We start from the raw sequence: 19553 nt of genomic DNA, 5'->3' as shown, positions 1-19553 counted from the left end.
TGTGTGCATATATCCATGCTATACATGTCTTTTTATTTTATTTCTATATGATTTTATGCAAACTAAGATTGGGTACAGTCAATTTATTTTTACATTTATGACTTATTTTTTCATATTGGTTCTCTAAGATACACAATTGAAAAATACACACAAAATCCAGTTAGTAATGAGTTATGTGGAATTAGGGGTAAGTGTGGGAATAAATAAGAGGTGCCGAATACCTTTATGACTCTTGGGGAAGATGCTGCTGAAGTTTCAGGATAGGCAAAGGACAAGGTAGTTGGAGCAGGGTGGAGGAGAAGGAGAAGGAGTTTGCAACCTTACCCAAAGCTCATTCAAGTACATTGAGGAGAAGTACAGCTAATTCTAAAATTCAGTTATGGTGGAATTCTGTAAGAAAACAGGGCAGTGTAAGTGAGACAGTCAGTCTGGAGATTGGTCCTACCTCACTTCACATGTGCCTTTCAAAGTCAAGACTCTCGAGATCCTCATACTCCAGGGATCTTGGTCATTGCTTGCTTATTGTAGAAACTCTCTTTATTTGGAAAAATGAAGGAAAACAACAAGCAGAGTCTTTTAAGCCCATGTAGAGGGATTTTCCTTTATTAAGTTCTATTCTTGATGATCCTTCTTAATTTCCAAAAACCCCTGCTGTGCTTGCCTCTCCCTTATTTGTACCAGTGAGAATTCTACTTGAAATGATCAGGTTGGAAATTATCACTCCATTGTTCTTAAGGAGAGAATGAGCTATGCCTCCCAAGTGTCAATCAGCCTTAGGTAAATATTTCTTCTTTTAAGTAGAGCTCCACTAAGCATTAAAATAATAATCTGAAGGATCTGAATTAACAATCCCCATAGAGATTACTCTATCAAAGGGGGATTTCCGCCTCAATAAAAATCTGATTTAGATATCAGTTTTTATTGATCTGCTCAAAACAACCATGCAGAATGATCAGAAGAAATTTATGGGGTGGTTCAAACCAATCAAACATTGCTCATTTTATCTTGTTTGTTTTGTTTTGATGAAAGAAAATTTTCTTCCTTCCAGTGGCTTACATTTTCTGGGATATTGTGAGAAAGGAAAAACTCCTCTCCTCTGTATCATACAAAAAGTAGTTCAAAATTAGGGAAGGAAACAAGTAAGAACTTCCATCTATGATGACTTTGATACAAAACCATGACACAGCCATGCATGCTTTGTCATACTTCCAGAATTTTACATGTAGAGCTGGCGAAAGCACTTCTCTTTCAGCAGGAAATTTTATTAGTCCTAAATGTATCTTCATTTAAAGGCAAGCAAAACAGATTAATGAAATATTGCATTTGAATATTTGCATGTTGTCTCAGCGAAATCTTTTACTAATTCCTTAATTTCTTCAACATGCCTACTTTTTTTTTTTAATATACTAAAACTGATGCACCTTGACATTTCATTTCCAAAACAATCACATCTTCTGAAATAAAAAGCTTCCTTTTTCTAAAGAGTTCCTATAGAACATTACTCTTTTCCAGATTCATTAATCATAGAAATGGGACTCACTTAATTATAGCTACTTGGCCATTCCATAGCATTGTACAGTACCCTTATAGATGTGATTACAAATTTCCTGGTTAATTATTCATTTCTCAGAAAACATAATCTTAAGTCAAAAAAAAAGATTTTCTTTCCTACCGAAATGTCAGAGATCACAGGTAACCAAATTTATCTCATTGAAACAAATTTCATACTCTGAAGTTCAGTATTAGCTCTGTGTTCACCTGTTATTTTGTAGTAAAGCCCTGGATTGCAAGTTGGATGTCTTGTGCCCATATGTTTTTCCTACAAAGCAGCATTCCAGGCTGAGGACTGTCTTCAGCTCTGCTGCATTTACTTGAACACGGGTCAGTATGTAGGTGGTAGCACCTGGATCATGGCCTAGAAGAAATTATACTCAGAGAGAACAAGGGAAGTTTAAACACCAGAGATATTTCTGGGCATACAGCTTGATAATCAATATATGTGAAATTAAGCATATTGATATTTCTCATACAAGTCTCAAGAATATTTGTTATCTGCAAATATTTCTAATATTTCACCATTTTTATGAGTGTTATGTGCTTTTGCCTTCTTTGACCGTCTTTAGCTAGGTCAATATTTTTTCAGTTTGAAAACACAATAGATGTTCATTATATTATTATTTTTTTTCACAATTGTTTTATGTTACCCCAAAGACAGATTCCATAAATTGCAGTTGCATTGTAAATACACATTAGTCACATATTCATGTTCATTAACAAATTCTACTCCTCCTTTTCTGCTTGGAGACAAAGATGATTTGAATAGCAAATCACAATAGTATAAGTATTAGGAAATCATATTTATTCTTACATAAGTGGAGCTGAAATGATTTGACTGCAGTGTTTACTAGAAGTAAGTTCCCAATAAGTCCAGTATCAAATATTTAACATAATCCAGTGGCTTGGAAGAATGTTTTTATGCCATTATATTCAAATATATAGGCAAAGTATAACGGAATAAATTGGCAGTGAAAATTTTAAGAGAGGACAAGAGAAAACAGACCACCTATTGCCTGGGATCTTTAAATCTCAATAGGACTGGCGACTTCCCACGTATAAGCTTCCAAAGCTTTTAATTCAGTGAGGAATTTATTAGGAATACTTTATGACTGGTGTTCTATAGAAAAAGATTTTAAAGCAAAAAGAACAAGATAAACTATTCTATTAATTTATAGAACAGATAGTTTGGGGTTTTGTTTGTTTGTTTGTTTTGTTTTTAATGTTTAGACATTTTAATGTGATTTGAGAAGTGTTACATTTATTGGGAACTATTGAATTCATCATCAGAATCAACGGTCGAATGAAGAATTTCAAGTAAATATGTAGGCAATCCATGCCTTAACATGTTAAAATTTTCTTTAATGAGCTCTTCAAAGATTTCTGTGTTTTAGACAGCATACTGCAGAACACACAAAGTCATTAAATCATTGTCTATCACATGAATTCATTAATTCTATTCTTTTAGTGATGTAAACATATTAATTAGGAAAAAGCCCACACCAGGAGATGAACCCCTGATCTATATGCACAGTTTAATAATCATTGCACCGTGGTGATTAGAATGATTACAGGGATACTGTGAAGAATTCATTTGCAGCAACTAAGCCAACAACTTTGCATTTGTTTTGAAAAACAATTATAGAGCTTAATTGGGAGCCTTGTAATGATGACAGTAGTTATTTCAGTGATTGATTCTGAAATTAAAGAGAAATGGCAAACTAAATACCAGAATATCCTATATTAGAAAATTGAAAGGTCTAGAGAGTATACACTGTATGTAAATTCTGAAATATGGCAAAATGCTGGCACTGACACAGTCCACCGCTTCATAGAAAAGGCTCATTGAGGAGCACTGGCTATGATTTTTCTTATCTTGGGGAGAAAAAAAAAATGTGAAAGAAACCAAAACAACTGCAAAAACCTAGACCAACAACAGGAAAACATAACAAAGGAATAGAACAGGGGTGCACAAGGGTCAAAAACCAACTGCAATGGGTAGGAAGAGTTAGTGATGGTCTACTGCTGCTTCTAAATTTCTTAGTGTTAATGTCTTCATGAAAGAGGAGGCAGAGATTGGCCGAACCAGATAAATTATTTAATCTTACTAGAATTTGTTCACAGAATTCTATTGATTCCATATTTTAATCAGTCATTTTTCATCCTTGAAAACAAGTGCCCCCTTAAAAGGTCAGGATCTTTGTTTCCTCTGAACAAATTTGTCAAGATTTCCCTTGGAACACAGAATTGCATTTCACTGCACTATTTGAAAATCTCCTTCTGAAAGAGCAACTACCTGCACAGTCTGACCATGTAAGAGAAATGTCTCCGGGTGTCTGAAGTATTGTGCTGTATATCCAGGTCCAATCTTCCAGGACTGTACTTATGGTTCAAGTTTGCCTCAAGTTTTTAACTGTTCAAACTAGTCTGCTACACTTCCATCCCTGTCAGTAAGTTCATAGTTCATCTCTGCACATAAGAAGAAATATACTTTTTTTTTTTTTTTAAATGCTATGATCCTTCAGTTAGCTAACAAGGAGACAATTCTCCTCTTTAGAGGACTCTTCTGTGGTCTTTGCATCTTCTGGAGGGGTCAGCATCGTGCTCATGTAGGTCAACAGAAATTATACAGGCTGAAGAGATGGTGGTGGTATGAAATTAGGAGAAAAAAAAAAATAACAACAAAAAAAAAACAACCTTGGTTATGTAGCTTTAGGATTGCTAGCAGTGTAAATTGTGGCATAAACATGCCCAAAGCTTGTAGATGTCAGTGACTGAGGACCTTCATTTTTCCTTTGGGCCTCATGTGGGCAATGAAAATTCCACCCTTATGTGACTAACGGTAAAGCCACAAAATTATCCTAATCAAAACTGATAATAATTATTTTCTTTGAAATGGAAACTTTGACATCTGTAAATAGCTGTGTAATGCTGCAGATACAATCTGTTTTTTACTTAACAGACTAACAGAGACAAATCGTGCTTCAAAAAAGCAGCATTTTCATCATTAAACTATCAGGCTTAAACTTGCTGTACAAAAAAATCTTTCCCTGCTTCCTTCTGTCCTTTGAAGTATAATCCTTCCTGATTTATATTGCCACATCATTTCTGTAACTAAATTTCTGACATCATTTGTAAGGACTGTAAAACACATTTGGATACCATTTATATTATAAAAAATAAGGTAGCTTCAGTCAAGAAATACGCTGTATTCCCAGTTGGATGGATAACTTAGTTTGTATGAATAAGTTATAATTACTTTTTCTAGACATTTGGTGAACACTGGTGACTAGCATAAAAGCAGTAAAGATTTTTCAAAGAACAGAATTATTGATATCATCAAAATTGATATAAGAAGCAGTCTTGTGTGAAAAATGATATAATTTTGTGATATTTAACTACATTTTTATCGTTACAGGTATGTTACAGCACGCTATTTAAGATAAATATGAATAGGATCTGTAAATTATAAGCATAATTTGATTTTTTTTCCCCTCAAAGGTGGAAGCAAAATGGCACAGATATTGATCTTACCATGAGTTATCACTACAGGTTGGTTGGAGGCAGCTTGGCAATCAATAACCCACATAAAAAACAGGATATGGGAACATACCAGTGTTTGGCCACAAATTCATTTGGAACAATTCTGAGCAGGAAGGCAAAGCTTCAATTTGCATGTAAGTTGGGAAGATCATATTTATTAGAGCATTATTTTCTGATTAATTCTGCAAATGAATGGTAATATACTGAATAATTAAAGCTCCATTGATGATTCTGTTCAAAAGGTTTGGCTCACTTCAGCAGTGCTTATTCTTTTTTTCTTTTTTTTCTTTAAAAAAAACCAACATTCCTAGTAAATATTAATAAAATAACCAGACATCTGAAGATTGCTAGCCCTCAGGAGCAAGAAAAACTTTCAGAAAATTGAAAGGTAAAGGAAGATGAATGTAATTATTTTCACTTAATAAAGGTGTTTCTTCTTTTTAAGACAGTGTTTTCTTTGCTACATAGCAGGTAGTTACAATTGTCGGGAGGAACATGTCAAAAAGTTAGTCTTTCCATTTTCCATAACATAATGATATGCAGCAGAGTCATAAAAGTTTTGTACCCCCAATTGCCACACTGACATTTTGTTACATTAACGGAGCAAAAAACAGTCTCTTTCCTTACAGAGTGCAAAATGATGCTTCTATGGCTCTGAAGTGTTTCATATTTCAGCTCAATTGGATAAAGCCCATTTGCTGTCTTGCGCCAGTTTAAATCTTATTTTAGGTTTGCTCTCCATTTCACTTCTTCACAGTTTCACAACCTTCTTCACAATATTTGTATGTGGTGACTGAGTTGTGTGGATGCCCTGAGGAAACAAACGAAAGAAAGAAAGAAAGAAAGAAAGAAAGAAAGAAAGAAAGAAAGAAAGAAAGAAAGAAAGAAAGAAAGAAAGAAAGAAAGAAAGAAAGAAAGAAAGAAAGAAGTGAAAAGAAGAGAAGAGAAGAGAAGAGAAGAGAAGAGAAGAGAAGAGAAGAGAAGAGAAGAGAAGAGAAGAGAAGAGAAGAGAAGAGAAGAGAAGAGAAGAGAAGAGAAGAGAAGAGAAGAGAAGAGAAGAGAAGAGAAGAGAAGAGAAGAGAAGAGAAGAGAAGAGAAGAGAAGAGAAGAGAAGAGAAGAGAAGAGAAGAGAAGAGAAGAGAAGAGAAGAGAAGAGAACCCACCACCAACAAAAAAAAACAAGTATTATTTCCATTCCATTTTCTTCGATATAAAAGTCTGAGCTGTCTGTTGCTGGGAGAAAGCAATTGTTTTCAACCTCATTAATAAAACATATGTCTAAAGCCAACCTTGTGTCGCTATTTCAGACACCAGCAAATGTATTAATAATTAATCTTGTTCCATTTCTCATAGCAAATCTCATGTCACAGGGGTTACACCAAGGAGACATTAGAGGTCATGATGGTTCACAGACTCTCTTTTAGTGGAGTGGATCAAAAGGTGTATCACTAGTATCTCATTTAATAATGTTTTATTCTGAATTTCTCAAAGAGTGTTTGATTCCCAGGAGCTGGTCAAATGGAAACTAAAATTTTTGATTAATTATTTTTTCACTTTTTCTGAAACATTTCTGCAAGCCACTTTTTCTGTATGGGAAATTTTTTCAGGACTTGGAGATAAAAAAATTATTCAGTGACAGAACAAATGCCATTTTAGAAAGAAGCAAGAATAGATGGACTCATAATTATCTATGGAATCTGTAATCCACAAGGAAGCAAGAAAGGCCAAGATGGGATTCGGGAAAAGACTTAAAGAAAAGGAACACCTTCAAATGAAAACTCGAAGGAGGTATAAGAAAAGTAAAAGAAAAGAATTTTTTTTTTTTTTAAGGATTATCTGTGAAAGACAGAAGATGAAAAGGCTCCAGTGATTGTTCAGCATGTCAGATTACTCAATAATTTCATCTTTTTCTGGAAAAGTCTAACCCTGACTCAAGATCCTGGAAGCACTTTGGTTTACCAATCACGTCTCTCCCAGCTGAGAACCACCCAGGCACACCAGCTCTTAGGGCCATAAACAGTTCTTCTAGCCAGTGATGTTTTGAGTAATATCTAATTTCCCTTCCTTCCCATGGTTTTCTCATGTTTACTTCTGCCTATAACTGGTTCATAAATGGAAAATTGTCTTCTTTTAACTCTTTGCAAGGATAAAGGTTTGGAGAAAGCTGAAAGAATAAAAGAAGGGAAAGAAAGGTTACAGGGAAAAGCCTCAGTGGTATGGACATTCCTCTCTCAGGATGTTGGTCCATGCTTGCCTGTACAGCCACAAATGCACATCTAGCCCTTTTTTCCAAAGAGGAACTAATCAAGCATTTTATTTCATTTTATTTTATTATTTTTTTATTATTATATATATATATTTTTTACAGTTGGACCAGCAGTTTTATAGCCTTTAAAAAGCTTCGTGAGACTGAGGTTACTAAGGCTCTAAACACGGGGGTGCACCTTTACACGGAGAGCAAGGAGGCTCTCCAAAGCCTTCTGGCAACAGCCAGATCTCGGTGGACAGGGATCTCCACTAAGACATGCAAATCTGAAAGAAATCACATATGATTTCTGGCCATCCTGAGGCAAAGCATATTCCAATGTCATTCATCTGATGACTCTTAGCAACTAGAGAAACTGTTTGCCAGAAAATGGACTTTGTCAATGGCATTAAGTATTTTCAGATGTTAAAGACTAGATCTTCAATACTCTGTGCTGGTAAAGCATTCCCTCTGAAACACTTGACTCCCTAATAGCTCAATGTCTCATGCCAATATAGAACAATCAAAATGGGCTAAATATCAAACAGTTCCTTTACTTAGGCTTCATATCCCCACAAAGACACTTCCCAAAGTTACTGCAGGGAACAGTTTGCAACAAGGTCAGGTCTCATTTGTCCACAACAGCAGAAAAACCTACAGCTATCATCTTGCTTTAATCCTCTAGCTCTTAACAGCAACCATATAGTGGTAAATATATTCCATTTTACAAAAAGTGTACTATTTTTCCATTGCCAGCAATATGAGTTTATATCCTTTCCTAGATAAAAGAGATAGGACAGACAAATTGAAACTTGCCATTTACATTTGCAAACAAAAATACAAAGGAAAATGCTTCAGCTCAATGGTATCACTATGAAACTATGAGTCTTAACTTGCCTTACCAGAGAAAAAAGCACAGTGCATGGCAAATTCTATAATGACCTGATAAGGACAGTGGAACAAACTACCTTGAAACAGTTATTTCACAGTTAACATTTTCTTGTTTCTTATTTTCATGTTGCCACCTAATTTACTACTTTGTTTAACCCCGTACTTCAAGCTGTATCTTAAAATCCAGGTAGGCGGGCATGTTGAGGTTATGACACTTCCATTCAATACCTAACAAAATGGGACTCTTCCTTGAATAGGACTGGCATGTTATTGCAGTCTCCGTGATAAATAATTGAATCAAGCCTATTATCTGAGTAACGGGGTGCATGTGTATTTGTCTTCTTACTACAGGGTAACTTTGAGTGGAATTTGAATTAATTATACCTATGAAAACCTACTGTACATCTCAATATGTGAAAAATACTTTTTCCTTTGTTCAAGATAGTGAGTTCTCCGAGTAGCAAAATAAATGCTGTATGAGATTAGAAATATGTCTGCAGATTCTGCTGGAGTTTCATGCTTATCCTCTATTAAAAACAGAGCTGTCAAATGAAAGCTGCAGGAGGAATATTGTACAGAAGGAAGTGGCATAGATTATTAAAGCTACAGACTGAAAATGAGAGACAGCATCAGTGAGAGAGAGCAGAGCAAGAGCACATAAAATGCATTAGCAGGAAACATAGGATGGCAGCCCTATGTTATTCGTACTTCCCGGTGAAGGTTTGTTTTGTCATAAATAAAGTTGAAAGCTCCCTATAAATCCTGTGCGTCTCTGGCTACTCAGCAAGCAGTACATTTTGAAAAGCTAACACATGTTCTGCAAGAACTCGAGCTGCTGATCTGGATCTTCAGCCCGGTTAAAAAGCAGTGGTGTCAGATCCCAGCCGGTGAAGCCAGAGCCTGTCACAGAAGTGGGGTTCTCCCCCAGGCGTGAGCGCTGAGCTTTGCTCCCAAGTCACAGCCCACCACCCACACAGTGCCTCCCCCATCCCTACGTTTGTTATCGACAGCACTAGCTCATGGTAGTCCTTCAACTCTACGTAGAAGAAAGGTCATAGACAACTCCCCACGTCACCAGGCACGAACACAGTGGCTCTGGGCCAGAGGCGGAGATAGCAGGATCACAGCCACATTCAAAACTAGTGGAAGAAAAAAAAAATCAGGTTTAAAGGAGCATTTGGATACATAAAACTGGGATTTCTCCTATTCCATGACACCAAGATGTATATACATGCATATTGATGAGGTGTTCTGCATAAATCTATTTTTATTAATGCAGATCATCTAAATTGCATTTAAAAAGCCTTTAAAAAGACAAACAAAAAAAAGCTATTATAGAAAACTGCTTAAATACTGCTTCAGCCAGAACACTATCCTGGGCACACAGGGATTTGTTTTAATTATTTAATTAGTTTAAAGTAAAAGTAACTGTATGTAAACAATGGGTCTTGAGGGAAATCCCCATAACTAGCTGCAGTAAAACAGGCTGTCCAGGCTGGTTACTAACTCTTGTAGTTCTCATACATGTCTATAGTAGAGACATTAACAGATACATAGCAGCAATAAGAAGTGCAATTAAACAAACTAGAAAAAAAAGTACTCCACCATGAAAAAGAATCTTATGTGAACCTAATCCATAACTATTCCAGGCATAAACCCAGACAATTCAGTATTTATTGAAAACATTTTGGTGGCTGGGGATCTTAAATGAGATTCTTAGCCCAACTGTTCTACCTTTATTGGTCATCAGTTGTGGCGATTGCAGCTTCTCAGACCTTGGGTCCCCTTAATTAAACATGGATTCTGAGAAACAATGATAACAAATTAAATTCATTAATAGAATTAGTCATTTTGTCCTGAACCACAGAGGACATGAGACCACTTTTATTTAAATTTTTTCCACAGTGCTACAGGCTAACCACAAGGACGGATTTTTCCTTGGCATTTTTGGGCTGCAACCATATTCTCATAGTCTCCATTGGGGATGGTCAGGGGTTTTTGCTTGGTGTTTTTTTACAGTAGCATTTTTTAAACATGTACATCCTCTCTCCTCTTGGCCAGTGACAAGGTGCTCAGGGCAGTGTGGTTGAGACTGGCAGTGCTAGAGCACTTGGAAGAAATCTGAAGCTCCGAAGTTCTCTCGAGTGCTTTTTGTCAGATAGACAAAAGACACATTTTTTCTGAAATAACAAGTTGAAGAGGCAATAATTCCTCCTGGACAGAGTTATTCCATTCTGAAAAGAAAAATAATAATCCATCATTAGTATTTAACCATTTTAGGAGAAAGATTAAAAGCAATCAAGCCCTTTTAGTCTTTACTAGATCATGACAGTCAGAGGCATTTGCAAAGCCCTTTTAGAGTGACTGTCTGTGAGATGCTCAGCTAGCATGAAAGCCCACTTTTCATCTGATTACTTCATCATGTTATTTACCTTTGACTGCACACAAATTACACAAACATCACAAAGCAATACAGCATGCCTCAAAATGTCATAACCCTTTTTACTTGTAGCATATGCTTTGAAACAGAAAATGGAAAAATCAATACACTTAAATCAGATCAGATAGTCTGAATTTGCAAAGTCTGGGCAAGCATGAATTTTAGTCTAAATGGCACATACTCTTCTGCATTGGTTGTATTGTGTCACTGTGTGTGTCCAGAAATCCCCCTGTAACAACTGTATTTGATTAAAAGGTGTGCAAGATGTTGTAACTACCACCTTGAGTAAAGTTCTCTCGGTCTTTAAACTGATTGTTAATTCATCACTGCATGCGGGCCAGCATACTGAGCAGGCTGGCTAGCAGCTTGTACTGAAAGAGTGAACACTGCAACTTCTGTCCTTCCCAAAAGGAGGTATAAGCTTCTCAATTTAGTATTGACAAGTGATGCAGGGATGGCAAATTGCTAACTGAAGAGCAAGTTTTCCCTGATGCACTATGTATCCCTTATCCTCTATAGGGACACCTCAGATAAAATCACAGACCTGCCTCTATTTCATATTTCATTTTATAGCCTACAAATACAAGGTAATAGTTTAAGGCCACCATCTTTCTTGAAGGGGTTTCCTTACACATAATGCAGAAGCACATCACGACCTGCGGATGAGTGGAGCATCAGGCAGAGAACGGCGCAGGCCCTGCACAGCCCTCCTGATGATCCTGGCAACACCCTGCAGTCTGCGTCTTCCTGTGAGCCAGTGAGAGCAAAACACAACTTGTCTGGAGGATGGAAATGCTGCCGACATCTCTCCTCGTGTCACTAAATAGGCTTAGAGGTCAAAATTACCTTCTGGGCTCTTTACCACAGATAAACAATCCAACGTAGCTGCCACAACAGCACCTACCTCTCCCTGTGTACGGGCAGGTTGAGCGCAAGCTTCTGAATAAAATGAATTATAGTAAATATACCAAGAATTCAGTTTATTACTTGGAAATAAAGCCCATATTTTGTCAGAGTTCAGCCTGGAGTAAAAAGATACTGAATTTTAATTTATCAGCTCTGACTGCTATGGACACGTTGTGCTAGTGCTCCAGCACTTTCCAGCAGCTCCCCATGGTCTACATCAAGAGCCTTAATGGATGCTCTCTATGGAAGCTTCAGGCTTTTTATTTTTTTTATTTTCTTCCCCCCCCCCCCCCCCCCCCCCCCCCCACATTTCTTCTGCACAAAATTAGGAAAAAAAAACAAACATTATGAGATCCTGCTATGCTTCACTGTAAAGTGTCAGCCACCTTGAATTTAGGCATTGTGTTTCCTTCAAGGCTTCTTGAAGTAAAATATTTGCAGGGAATCGACTCTAAGTGGTGCAGCTTACTTGCACAGAGACCAAAACGATGCAAGAGCTCACTATGTTCAACTCATCTGTTTGTCTGCCTGTTGAAATTTCTAGTATTTATTTCTTCACAGAAGTCTGTATGCATACAAACTCTCACAGGCTCAAAGAAAAGTGGGAGCCATCAACCAGCATCCAGCAGTGATGAAGCAGGAACCTTGGACAGGTTCCCCTGCTTGCTGACAGTACGAGGCAGCATGACAATAGCATTTCTATTTTAAAGCTACTAGAAGAATAGGACTACGTAAACATCCAGATGTTCCTGAAGACAGAAAGAACAGCTTGAAATCTTAAACCCAGAAGATATGGTTATGTCTACGTAACAGGCGTGGCAGGGGGTTGGAATTAGATGATCTTTAAGGTCTCTTCCAACCCAAACTATTCCATGATTCTATAAAGGGGTTTTATTTCCTCCATCATTCCCTAAAGGTTTGAGTCCACTCTGTTTTCAGATCTTATCTAATGGGAATCGACATCAAATGCAGTCACAGCCTCCTCTTTCTTGTTAAGCAGATGAACTAGAGCTGATGGCTGCAACATTCTGCTTTTATTTAATGTCACACCAGACCAAGCAGCACCAGAGACCCAAGCTGGTTTTTCCTCTCTCCGAAAATTTAACCACCATAAAATGGTTCAAGCCAGTTCAAGGCTATGCTGTATCTGCACACTTTGTTAAAGCTTTCATTCCATCAGGTTGAATTGCACTAGTGACGAATTTTTAGTTGCTTAAGCTGTTATGCTTAGACTATACCAGGCTTTCACTCTGTTCAGACAAGAATTCTTTATCTATAAAATGGAGACGTACATTACAGAGATGTTGTAAGGGGCATCACAGGCAGTAAGCTAGTCAGATAAAGGAGTAATAGGGAATGCATAAGTATTTGAAGATTATCTTTTAGTTATATATTACTTACTATTCTGTAGTTCCTATAAAAGTGTTTATCCTAAATCAACACACTGCAAGTTGTATTGGAAAAGCAATATATGTGATTGAGATATGGTAGATAACAAAGCATCTACAGGTCCCAAAGCTGCTAGATTCTGATTCATAAAACTTAATATTTTTGAAGGATAAAACCAGGTGTAGTTTCAGTCTAGGTGATTTTCTTTTATCTGTCATACTTTCATGAAAGACAATATGACTTAAATTTCAATAAGTTATTGAATGAAATGTCCTTAACATGCACATCAGCTTCCTCATTCATTGGTCTGACAAAAAAAAAAAAAAAAAGAAAAATTAGAGATGGAAGCTTGTGAGGGGAAAAAAAGAAAATGAGTTAAATTATTTGTAATAAATGACTCACTCCTTTGAATTAAAAGTATTGAAATTAATTTATTAGTTATTTTTGCAGCGAAGGTTGATCCTGTTTAGCAGAAAAGCTTTAAGGTATAAGGCAAACTTCTCTATTCCGTAGCTTGTGCTCAAGGAGGAGAAATAGTCTGTGTCACTGGTACTTTATAAGGTGTGAAGGAATAAGGCCACAGACACCTTGCTCAATACACAAACCACATCTGGTACAGAGCAAGCACTGAGCTGTAAATCTTCATTTCTAAATGTTAATGAGGAAAAAATAATAACAACGTGCACCACACCTGAAAACCCACTTAGAAGGCTCACATTCAAATATCCTTTACATCAACCACTCAGGTAAATCTTGAAATTCCTGTTCAGAGGAAGTCTTTGCAGCAGGAATGAGTGAGATAAAGCAGTGCTGTCTGGGGACAGCAAAGTAAATCAGGGACCCGAAGTAATTCTGCAAGAAGTAATTCTGTGCTGGATCAAGGTCTCTGAGGGGCTGGGCAGGAGTTTGGGAAGGGCGGAAGTATGCACGGGCATGCTCGTTACACTCTTTCAGTAGTGCATAGAGCCCTTTTCCTTGCCAGTTTTTCTTATTGTATGTATTATGAGCACAAATTTTTAGCTTGCTAATAGAAAATGTTATAAAATAAACGAATATCCCAAAGCGGGACTGTGGGGGGCTTGGGTGGAAGCACACAGCAGGACCCTAGGCCTCTCCGCAGGCCTGCGGCTTGGCTGCTGGCCCATGGAAAGGGGCAAGGTAACGAGGGGAAACCAGGTCTGTGTGGGGCAAGCACCAATAAAAGAAGCCAATTTTGGATAAGAGTTAGCACCTCTGCCAAGAGGTGGTTTGACACGTGGCCAAGGCCATCTCTGAGGTAAATCAGTCACATCCGCGCAGCTCTGGTAGGGATAAATCTGGCCTGTGAGATTTAGACAGGAGAGAGAAATCTGCTTTTAAGAACACTCCAATCTGGAGAAAACTCGTGCAGACGGTGAAGTGACTCTGTGATGACAGGTGACAAATGAAGTCTGCCGTGACAAGTGAGTAAACTGTTCAGGAATAAAATATTAAAAATGTATTTCTTTTGTCCCCCTCCCTTTGAGACGGTCAGATCCTCAGATCTGCCTCTGGCCTGCAGATGGAGTTTAGGCTAAGAACCCTAAGGCTGCATTAACACTTGCTGCTCGGTGCAATTCCTGTGTTCAGTTCAAAACAAATCTTTAATATTTTATGCTGCTGACTCTCTAAGAGGGGAAGAATAACAAAAAGAAGATGTAGACCAGCAATACAGCTTCATAGCATATGTTCCTTTGCACTGGTTTCTTGGTACACGAACAAAAACCAAGTCAGGATTCCGCCTCCCCCCTCTTTAATTTAATTGTGACCTTCCATTTTTTCCTCTAGAGAAGCTTGATATTACTTTGTAAAGGGCATTTTCACTCTTTAATTGAAAAAGACAATCAGGCCATGGCAGAAATTATTGTTCCCCACCTTGAAAATTAGTGCCTGAATTGGCTATTCATACCATTTAAGCTGAATTGAAGACCTGGGGACAGCGTGCATCCTAATGTGTAAATTACAGGTCCGCTCCCCTTAGAAGCTCCAAAGCAATTTAACTAAATAAAAGAGCCTTGATGAAGGTCTTCGGTTGATTGTACAGCTTTGGAAAAGGACAAGACATGGATATTGTGCATTTCGTTCGGGGTTTTGCAGGCTGCTCTGTCAGGGAGCCAGGCTCTCCTGGCCTCTTTTGGGGGAAAGGAGACAGCAACTTTCTGTTTTAACCAGGATGGGATGCAGTGTTCACCACAGGTACTCAACTAAAGCAAAACAAGAAGCACAGCTCATTTTTAACCTGTCCTGGTCAAAGGAGACATTCAGGTGTTCCCAAGGCTCACCCAGCTGAAACACCTTCAAGTCCTACAGCCCCTGAGATGCTACAGTACTGGCAAAGAGGAGGCTGACACACAGTTCAAACAGGGAAGGGGCAGAAGAACTCATTAGGTGTTTAGTGGAAAATGAAAGTATTTAAAAATCAGGAAATGGGAAATGCTAAGCAGCTTTCAGACACCTTAATTAGAGATAACACCGCTCTTAATCTTAGAATTGAATTCACAGAAAATCAATTAGAACATTTTAAAAATTGAGATTAGATGGTAAAGGGAAATGATTAATAGTATCGACACTATTATCAAGACAAAGGAACTGTTAGAGGATTTGTTTAGCAAGTTTGGTACAATTCTGAAAGCTGACAAAAGAGTTTACTTTCTAAGGAAAGTTGAAGAAAGTGAGATTAGCCAGTCCTTTGGGAGGTATTTGGAGAAAGATATTTCCATAGCACACCTTATTGGTAACCAAGCTAAGAGATTTATACTAATCTCCTAACAAGCAGTTCAGTACAATACTGAGTAGAGACAAGAGACATGGCTGGATGAACAGGAGGTCTTCCACAGTGATCTGAAACAGACAATCACAAACTGTTGGCCATGTGCACAGTCTGTATTGGAAAGTATTTTTAACTGAATGTATGTGAAAGAAAAAAGAAAAAAAAAAAAGCAAAATCTAAGTATGGGATATCCTAGAATTTTTAGATAATTTGAAGGATCCAATAAGGATCTACTGTTTCTATTTGCATCTGTAGCACACCTTATACCCCTGAATCAGGCATGGAGTTCAAGCCAAGAACTACCAAAGGATCCCCTAATTCATTACAGTCAAGTGAATGTGAAGGTAACTAATTGTCAGCCCATAACACAGGTGTTAGAAATGCTTATAGCAAATCATAACAATGAGCTGCTTTTAAAAACTGCTGAGGTTGTAATTTTTATCACATTTTGCTGCAAGAGAATTTCTATTGTGATATATCACATCCAGTAACACTGATCATATTGCAATATATCATATCCAATAAGAGAAGCAAAAGAAACAGGAGCAAATGCGATATATCACAATTTGACATAGCCCCACAGAAATGTGAAGAGGTTTATTGATTTGTCCTCAGGAGCATAGCTAATTTCTAAAGTGCTCTTACATCTAGTGTCTTTGCATTCACTGCACATTTCAATAACAAGCAATTACAATTATAATATTTGGGATTATGTAATGACAAAACATTTATGAAAAAAATCAAAAATTCAAGAAACCATGAAATTACATTAATGCAGATGAACTGTTAGTAATTATGCAAGGTGACAAATTGGACTTTCTCTAATTGTCTGTAACAATTTCATATATTAAAATATCCCAGCTTCCTTGTTTGCTGTTCAGTAATGCAGAGATGTCCTATGCTCATTCTTAAAGCAAACTGGTTTGGAAGTGCTACAGCTATTCTTGAACAGATTAAGGAATTTGAAACACACGATCAGGAGGTTGAAATGAATGAGTTGTTACTTATGATTACTTTTTTGTTCCCTTGGTACACTTTCATTTTTAAAAAGTAATTCACTAATCCCAGAAAACTGTTCATGTTTTCACACATGCTGTTGTGCAAGTTGAATGTACCCCTCCAACACTTTTAAGGCAGTTTTATGTTTAGAAGAAAAAAAACAAAAACAAAAACAAAAAACCAACAGGTGTGTGGATAATAGCTGGGGGGCAAAGGGAGGAGAGAAATTAGAAAATTTATACATTCATTATATGAGCAACAACTATCTCAGTGTATGTCAGTGCTAAGCTTTAAAAAGAAAAACAAACAACTCATACTTTTCAGGTGTGGCTGAACCTCTGAACCTATTAGTTAACAGAAGTAATTTGGCAAGAAATATTTATGTTTATCTGTAACATTGGTACATGTTTCCAAAGATCAGCATCCATCACTTCAGGTAAACACCACACCCGTATCTATGTTTGGTTGTCTTCTCTCATCGGCAGCTCAGCACTCACTACAGATAAAGTGATGGTCATCCTCACCCAAGTGCTACTCTTTCCACCTTCTGTTTTTATTGTAATTGAATATCTACAACGAAGACTTGCAAGCCATACCCTCCGCTTGCATAAATCAGCATAATTTCCTTGACCTCAGTGGGGTACTAATGACTTACACCAGCTGAAAAAAGCTCTGGCCCATTACTCCTCCCCATTCCTGCATTCACTCCTGGTGAGGAGCTGCACGCCTCCACCTCAAATATTCTCACACCAGAAAAAGCCTTGTCATTCTCTGATTCAGTTTCCACAAAATACCAGATGTTTTGCTTGCTCTGAGCACATATCTTTCTTGCTTAGGTCTGCGAATGTTCCCAGCTGCAGATGATGACTTCTTGCCACACACAGCTGAGTCCATATATTTTCACTCTTCACTGTGGAGAATCACTTGTTCACCTGAGCATTTTTCTTAGCCTACGTGACCTCATTATCACATCCAGCTGATTAATTGTGCTATACCAACAGTAATCTGATAACGTGTATGGTGGTGAAAAAAGTTTTTTTGTTGAAACTTGTAGCTGATAGAGCAGGGCAGCATGAGGACACTCATAAAGTGGGACAAATACAGACAAAGAATAGGGGGAATTATGGAGGAACTAGGTGATAATTTATTTATAGATCTCTGCAGAAACACTGAAGTTAGCAAATATACCATCTGTTAAATAGTCATACTATTCCTAAATGCATATTAGCAATCTAACTGTGAGCCAAACACCTTATCTAAGCTATCTTTTGAAACTCTTTTTGACAAGCAACATTATGCTTTATTAGGTTATGTCATGTTATGTTATGAAGTTATGCTAGGTAACAGGAACAGGGAGGATGGACTGGGTTTGCTCTGTTGGTATAAATGCCTTCTCGGGACAAAAAGATGTGGTTTTGAGAAGCAGCCAGATATTCAGAGTAACAAGAGCAGAGTGAGCTATTACATTTATATTCATTTTCAAGTTCTTTTTTACACTTAACACATTTTAGGTTGCAATTAATCACTGGAAATACAGACACACACTGAGGAGGAGAAATGGAAGCAAAAATCTTTTGGGCAAAAAGACTGCTTCCAGCCAAAAGAAACATTATTCTTGATGGTCCACACCATTCCTCTGTTTATCATCCCAGGCTACATACTGAAGACAGACAATTCTGTTACTCATTATTGAATCTCTTCTGAATGAGTTGTCATAGTATTTTATGGGAGATGTAGCCTGCCTGAAAACAGGTCCCTTAAAGTTGAAGAACAAAATAAGAATGACTCCCATAATGATTTTTACTCATTTTACTTTGTTTTGTTCTTTCAGAGATTTTTTATTATTATTATGCAATTAATCTTTATCCAAGAGACACTTAGTACATTCATTTTATACAATTATCTATCAAATCCAACCACACTTAAATGAAGAAAGATCATTCCTGTTGAGATCTATTAAATCTCAGGAGGTGGGAGTTGCTTAAAGATGCAGTATGAAGTCCAGAGTCAAGCACTGGAATGGTCTGTCTAAAGGAAATGTCTGTCCCTAAGGGTCTTTAAAAACAGGTTAAATAAGTATCTCTTAGGAAGGATATATGTACACTTGTACCTGTCATACGCCAGATGAATAGATTAAATGATCAGCCTCCGTATCTATTTTTCCATACCTGTGATTCACTTGTAAGCACAACAGGATGAAAATCTCTCCAGCACTAGGAAAAGCTGAGTTGCTTTGTTTAACTGAACCATAAATGTGCTATGAAAGCAGACTCCTGCATACAGAATTTAATACTGTGTAGATTAAAAAGACAATGTCCAAATTTTCCCCACATGTAATCAAAAGTCGTCCTACTAACTATAAAATAATGCAACCCATACATCAAGTACTTCTAGTTTTTCAGTACTTAAAACATGAATAATTGCTGTTATTTTAATGGAGGAACATGGACAGGTGACAAAGTTTCTTAAATGAATAAAATGATACGATGACATATTGTGACATTAAACTAAGAATTGCTACCAGATACTTATTACTTTCCAGAATCTATTCCAATTTCAGAATAAAGCATTCTACAGTAAATTCTGAACTGTCATGAAAACATTTGCTACTGTCGCGATGGACTTCCTTTTTTCCCCACCTCCCTCCCCCCATTTTTTTTCCTTTCTTAGGAACTGCACGATCTGTGTTGTATTAGCAAAAAATTAGCAAATATATATATATATTAGATAGGAATGGGAAGCGTGATTATTTTTGTTGTTAGAATCTAAATTAAAAGGTCTGCACGTTTTGCATTTTT

The 19553-nt window shown here is 37.2% G+C and overlaps 1 protein-coding gene across 5 annotated transcripts in view; it reads left to right on the top strand.

Moving 5' to 3' along the window:
• The window catches only part of CNTN6 (contactin 6), a 143702-nt gene that overhangs the window by 58841 nt on the left and 65308 nt on the right, over positions 1 to 19553 (top strand). For 3 of the 5 annotated variants that reach the window (XM_080605768.1, XM_080605770.1, XM_080605761.1), the window contains exon 4: positions 5056 to 5231. The exons of 1 other annotated variant lie outside the window; for it this stretch is intronic. In XM_080605768.1, coding sequence (XP_080461894.1) covers positions 5056 to 5231 — 176 coding nt within the window. The remainder of the gene's footprint in view (positions 1 to 5055; positions 5232 to 19553) is intronic. One more of the 5 variants, XM_080605769.1, reaches the window with a different exon arrangement.

Source organism: Anser brachyrhynchus (assembly GCF_964034855.1).
Source record: "Anser brachyrhynchus genome assembly, chromosome: 10".
Taxonomy (NCBI): Eukaryota; Metazoa; Chordata; class Aves; order Anseriformes; family Anatidae; genus Anser; species Anser brachyrhynchus.
This window is presented reverse-complemented; position numbering and strand designations above follow the sequence as displayed.